Source organism: Syngnathus acus, chromosome 8 (assembly GCF_901709675.1).
Source record: "Syngnathus acus chromosome 8, fSynAcu1.2, whole genome shotgun sequence".
Classification (NCBI taxonomy): Eukaryota; Metazoa; Chordata; class Actinopteri; order Syngnathiformes; family Syngnathidae; genus Syngnathus; species Syngnathus acus.
Window position 1 is genome coordinate 9568416 of NC_051093.1, and position 6000 is coordinate 9574415.

General features: G+C 43.3%; 2 protein-coding genes across 4 annotated transcripts; one reads left to right on the forward strand and one right to left on the reverse strand.

Moving 5' to 3' along the window:
- The first annotated feature begins 433 nt into the window (after window positions 1–433).
- On the forward strand, window positions 434–1585 carry alkbh7 (alkB homolog 7). The gene is made up of 4 exons (XM_037256080.1): window positions 434–793; window positions 847–1020; window positions 1085–1209; window positions 1282–1585. Exons 1-4 carry the CDS (start codon window positions 446–448, stop codon window positions 1400–1402), a joined length of 768 nt encoding a protein of 255 aa, XP_037111975.1. The 5' UTR covers window positions 434–445; the 3' UTR covers window positions 1403–1585.
- Window positions 1586–1689: 104 nt separating this feature from the next.
- Window positions 1690–5438, reverse strand: gtf2f1 (general transcription factor IIF, polypeptide 1). Of its 3 annotated transcripts, none has more exons than XM_037255941.1 (14): window positions 5313–5438; window positions 4497–4542; window positions 4282–4331; window positions 4084–4156; window positions 3816–4009; window positions 3572–3742; window positions 3301–3506; window positions 3100–3241; window positions 2966–3021; window positions 2752–2883; window positions 2595–2668; window positions 2328–2469; window positions 2114–2252; window positions 1690–2040 (listed from the first exon to the last, which is right to left on the reverse strand). In XM_037255941.1, the coding sequence occupies exons 2-14, from the start codon at window positions 4506–4508 to the stop codon at window positions 1836–1838; spliced, it is 1596 nt and encodes a 531-aa protein (XP_037111836.1). In that variant the 5' UTR covers window positions 4509–4542; window positions 5313–5438; the 3' UTR covers window positions 1690–1835. The 3 variants fall into 3 exon arrangements, with proteins under 3 accessions (XP_037111836.1, XP_037111837.1, XP_037111835.1); XM_037255942.1 differs by having other exon boundaries at window positions 2598–2668; window positions 2966–3024; XM_037255940.1 differs by having other exon boundaries at window positions 2966–3024.
- Between the last annotated feature and the right edge of the window lie 562 nt (window positions 5439–6000).

The window sequence follows — 6000 nt, forward strand, 5'->3', positions numbered from 1 at the left end:
GTACAAGGTATATCGTCTATTATTCTCTACAGTCTATGTGTACTACCATGTATGATTGTCCTGAAAAAACGCAGTGAGTAGAGAAAAGGGTACAAGTCCTGAGTCCTAAGTAGGTCACTTTTTTTTCTCGGGGAATCTTTTGTAAGGATGAAGTCATCAGTTTCTCAAAAATGTTACCATCCATGCAAGCATCTTGACAATAGTGCCATCGTGTTTATTTTGGGTCAAAACTGCAACGCAATCAGGTGGTGTGCGTCCATTAGCAAACTTCTCTTCTTTTTAGTGTCATCTAATATAGAAAGGTACCGTGAGGCTTTAAAAAAATCAAAAAGAATAAAAAGAACGCACAGTTGACTTTGAAATAATGAATTTTACTGACCTCGTGTGGCCACATAGAAGAACTGCAGCATCACTATTTTCCTCTGCCTACACTACACTACCCAAAATGCATCACGTTTTACATATGGCGCTCTCCGCTGACACCAACATAACAGTGCAAAAATTGGATTTTCAACACAATATGAAACTATTACTTACCGCGGCGGCGGCGAAAAGCGTCCACAGAGCAGCTTTTTACAAAGGTTCCGCTCGTTATCTGAACTCTTTGGCAAACAGCGGCCTGAAAGCTGAACCGCTGCTGCTGGTCGGCTCAAGCCGGGCTCTGGTGCACAGACTCGGAACACAGGTGGAGGTGAGGTCGGCTTTTATCACCGAGGAAGAAGAGGCTGAACTTCTGCGGGAGCTGGAACCTGGTTTGAAGAAGAAACGTTACGAATTTGATCACTGGGATGATGTAAGTACTTATTATTATTATTGCGATTCGTGTGCTCACCTGTTTTCTTTTAGGCTATTCATGGCTACCGAGAAACGGAACGTGTGACGTGGGGAGCAGCATGCCAGACCATTTTAGCCCGTGTCCGATCTGTAGCGTTTGCCTCTGGAAGCTCACTTCTTGGGCCAGTCCACGTCCTCGATCTGGACAAAGCCGGTTATATCAAACCTCACGTTGACAGTGTTAAGGTAAATGACACATGTCAATTGGAGATGTACAGGATATGATGATCTTTATTTATTTTCTTCATAGTTCTGTGGCAGCACCATCACTGGATTAAGTCTTCTCTCAGATAGTGTCATGCGCCTCGTCAAAGCAGATTCTCCCAGCGAGTGGCTTGACCTGCTCCTGCCCAGGCGCTCCCTCTACATTCTGAGGTTCGGCACAGATTAGTCGGAGATATACATCCGCTTGGCTTTGGCACCGACGTCTTTCTTTTCATATTTCAGGGACCAGGCCAGATACGACTTCACTCATGAGATCTTAAAAGATGAGCAGTCTTTGTTTAATGGACAGAGAGTGCCTCGGCAGCGACGCATCTCGGTTATTTGTCGGAACCTTCCGGCTTAAGATGCACTTCAGGTGAATTCTACCTGAAATCCAAAGACAATGAAAATGTTTTTCACTGCTTGATGTCGTCCAGTGAAGTGTGAAAAGACTTGGTTCGCATTTGACAAGTGTATAGTGTGAGTCCATATTTTCATGGGTTCCTTCACATTCATAAATAAATATTTCATGAAATATTACCCGTTAGCATGTTTGTCAAAATGCAGTCCTCTTTTTCTTGCCAAGTTAAATTTGTAGGTAATGTGACATGCATTCAAAATTGCCAGGGGCTTCTACACCAAAAAACATGCTTCATTGTTTTGATTAAGTTTTATTAGAAAACAGACTAATTCCATCATCAAGTTGTTAGTTGTCAAATAGTTTTTTCCTTCAATACAATATTTTTGTTAATCACCACAAAATGATTCTTTCACTTTCCCCCAGCCCCTTCTGTCGTTCACTTAGTGAGATAAAAATGCATTTTATCGTTGACGATTTTGCGCTCAGGATTGAGGCGTTTCAGAATCTGCGCCAGCACATTGACAGTCTGCTCACTGCTCAGGCCTGTGCGCTTGGTTTGGAATTTCTTCAGCAGGTCTTTGGTGGTCATGGGTTTCCGGATCAGGTAGCGGCGGACCGCTTCTTCTGTTAGCTGGACATCGCTGTGGGAGCCGAAAAGAGCGTTTGATGTTCCATTCACGTTCTAGAGGTGTCGTTGATAAATGAGAACAATACCTGGAACTGGGAGTTGATTTTCCTGATGGGGGTTGAGGTGTGCTCTTCCCAGAGGGGGCGGGGCTCTGCCCACTGGGGTCCATCTTGAGCCTTTTAGCAGCCGGCGAGTCGGTCCCCGGACCTTGCGTCTGTCTTTTACCTGTTGTAAAATAAAATCTGCTTGGCACAGGTTTTTTGCGGGGGACCACTGCAGATGTCACCCAAACGTACGTACCTTGCTCGAGCTTGCTGGCCGCGGCACGAAGTGTGTTGGAGGTGGCGGCGGGGTCGATAGACGGCGTACCCGGCCGGCTGCCGGTTCTAGAGCTTCCGGCGGAGCCCCGCCCGCCTGCGCGTTTTGGAGGAGTGCGCTTCTTCTACGAGACGGACGACGAACAAGAGTCATTTTGGGTAAGTCAAATCTCTTCAACATGTAGTTTTTTTTTTTTTTTTTTTTACAGGAGTCACACTTAAGCATTTATTCAGCCACACACACACTAACCACCATAAACAAAGCAGAGGCCGTTTCTCCCTCGATGTCGCTGTCGTCCGAGCTGTCCGATTCGCCGCTGCTGTCTGCAAAACGCATTTTTTTATTTTTGTAGTGTCGCAATGAAAGCTGCTTGGACTATTTTTCTAACGTTGAAGAGACTTTGTACCTTTTTTCTTCTTCTTTTCTGTCTGGGCTGGTGTTTTCTTTCCTTCCTCATCCTCTTCCTCTTCTTTTGTTTCCTCCTCGTTATGGTTCTCCTCTTCGCTCTCTTCCTCACTTTCTGAGGCCTCATCAATCCCTGGAAAGTTAAAGAAAAGAAAAAAACTCACATGAACTACATAATGCTTCAAAATGTGACCATCATAATATTGTGGTTTGACCTTTAGGGACATCTTCTCCTTTGCTGGGCCTTCCTTTTTCTGGCTCTTCATCCGAACTGCTTATAGAAGACCACACAAGGGATTCATTGAAGACAAAGTGCCAACAAAAGATTTTCCTCTGCTCGGGATCTGACCTGCTTTCATCCGACATGTAATCCACCTCGAGCCCCTCGTAGTCGCCATCATCGCTGTCTTCCAAAGCCTCCTTGTCATTGCGCTTCTTCTTGGATTTTCCTTTCCCCGCGTCTCTCTTTGTCTTGGTCTTGCCTTCTCCATCTACAAGCCAGAACATTGTCATCACATTACGAAGAAGAAGTGGTGTTTGACAAACTCACCTTCGCCCATACTGTTGTCGCTATCGTCGCTGCTCACGTCAAAATCGTCTTCCATATCGTGGATGCGCAGGTCGTTGCCTCGGCCGCCGCCCTTCTTCTTCTTCTTGGCCGATTTCTCACTCTCTTCCTCTTCCTCGTCGCCCTGCGTCTGCTCACGTAGACGTCGCTGGAGCATGATGCTGAAGTGATTCACCACCTTGTTCCTCCTGTGTGTGGAATGAAAACAGTGTTCCCATGATGAGGCAAAGTTCAAACTTCTTTTCTGTCTCACCTGCCCCACTCCTCTTCAGCCTCCTCCGCCGTGAGAGTTCGATGTTTGGCCACCGGGGTAAAGTTGTACCAGCCGTTCACAGGGAAGGCTTCAAAAGCTCCATCGGGACACTGGGTGAAGATGTAGTAGGATGCATTTTCGGTGACGCCACCCTTTTTCAGACCTTTGAACCTTCGATCGACAAACAGAGAGGCTTGATCATCTTTCGTTATCATAATTGAATTTTTTTCCCCCCCCATCACACCTTTTTCCTGCCTTGCCGTTGACTTTAAGAATCCAAGGCTGGTCCTCAACTTTGAACTCGCGTGTCACAATGCCATATTTCTTCCGGCGCGCCTCCTCGCGCTGCTTTTTGCCAAACTCGCTGCCAGCTGCACCCTCCGGTGTCTCTTCTTCACCGTAGATCTTGCGAGCACTCATGTCTCTCTCCATGCGAGCCTAATGGAAGGAGGGCATTCACATAAATATTGCTTCGATTCCTCATTCTATTAACACTCAACATTATCACTTACCTGTGTCCATGTTGAACAGTTGACTTTATCCCCGGCGTTAAAAGCCATGATGTTGTATTTCTTGCTAGTATTCCTACGGGATGAAAACCAGAAACTATAAACAAGGATGCAAACAAATGATATTTTAATGTCTCGGTATTTTGTCTGAGTATCTACATGACGTTTAATGTAGTTCAAGATGTGCTGTGAGTTACTCACTTAGGGACTCGCACAATGAATTCAGTGCCTGAAGAACTGCTGCTGCTCCCCTGCAACACAAACAAACAGTTTCTCTTACAAAGTTCCATTGTTCTCCCTCCCGCAAATCAGCAGCCTATTAAATACATCACAAATTAAAAATAAACATCTAAATAAATGAAGTCACGTTGATTGCAAGGGAGCATTATGTCACCAAGCCATAAACCATTACTCACCAGTGATGCCATGACTTGTTATTTTGATGGCAACTTAGAGGCACACCTAAAGAGAAGTAGAAACATGGTTAATATGACAAATGAGTCATGACTTTTTTCTCACGTAAATAATTCGGTTTTATTACTTAATTTGTACAAAATAATTATTAATTATAAATAAATGTTTGTTCATTTATGCCAGCGTCCAGCAGGCATAACAACTAAATGCTCTTCCACTAGATGGCAGAAGGTGCAATAAACCTGTGGATGCAGCTGTTGCCATTCCTCCATTAAGTAGTAAAAATAAAAAACAGTCCCAGACTGCAGAGTAATTATTTGTGAATAAAATGAGACGAGATCATCACTACTCCAGTATAGTATTCATATTTTTGTAGATTTTTTTTTGCTGGTGCAACGTGAGATTTTTGAAGCACTAAATTGGCTGCCTTGGCTTAATTTCGTTCTTGTTTGCTGCACAGCGGAGGAAAGTCGGATTTGCCCTGATTAAGACTTGAGAGTCACAACTGCACTTGGTGCTCAAAATGTAAGTACACTTTACAAAATATGAAATAATTGATGCACGTTACTGACATGTTTTTTGATTCAATATGATCAAATGTTAATGTGCACTTATTTCATCTAATGGTAACAAAACGCAGCTTTTAAAACAATACGATTGACCGCTTCATAAAAATTAATTTGTTAGGGTTAGCGTTAACATTCAATCCGCGCTACTGTTTGCACTAGCAACATAAGATACGATTTCTAAATCCAAATAATGATTATCGATGTTCAACGTCATTCTATGAACATGATCAACCAATTGTGCAAACTTACAAATAGAAAGAGGGAAGCTTGACAACTACATATATCCGATACAAGGGATCACAGACGATTTATTTATACGACGGCAATTTACCGGCACACACGCTCTGGTCCGTCCGTGTATATTGAGGGCAGGAAACAACGACACGCAAAGGTTCCGCAGTTCTCGTGATCGGTATTTATTTCCATATCGACGGCTTGACTAAGAAATATCCATTTCCAAAAGGGCTTATCCACTTGTGTTGGTTAAGACAAAATATCAGAAATTATTTTCTCCTATTTTTTTTGACAATTTTTTTATTTAAACAGTAGAAAACAGTAAAAATAGCAATGTCAGGGTGTGTACTCCCCATAATGAATAATATTAGGAATTGCTTTTTCATTTGAAAAATTTCATTATTCTAAATTTTAGTCATTGTGGCCATAGTTTACCAAGAGGAGTTGTAACTTTCATATTCAGTTCTGTATGCATGTTGAGGTTGTGCCCACCCATTTAAGATCACCTGCAAGAATAGAGTTCAACTCACCTCTATAAACTGTGACAACTCTGGAAACATACTTCTGGAAAGCTGTGAGGACACTGGTTGTTGCACCCATTGGTGCTGTGCTCACTTACAAGCAATAGACAGTGACATTGTATCTATCCACCTCATCCCATCTTTGGCCCTTGGAGTATAGTGGAGCAGAGTACCTCTCACCT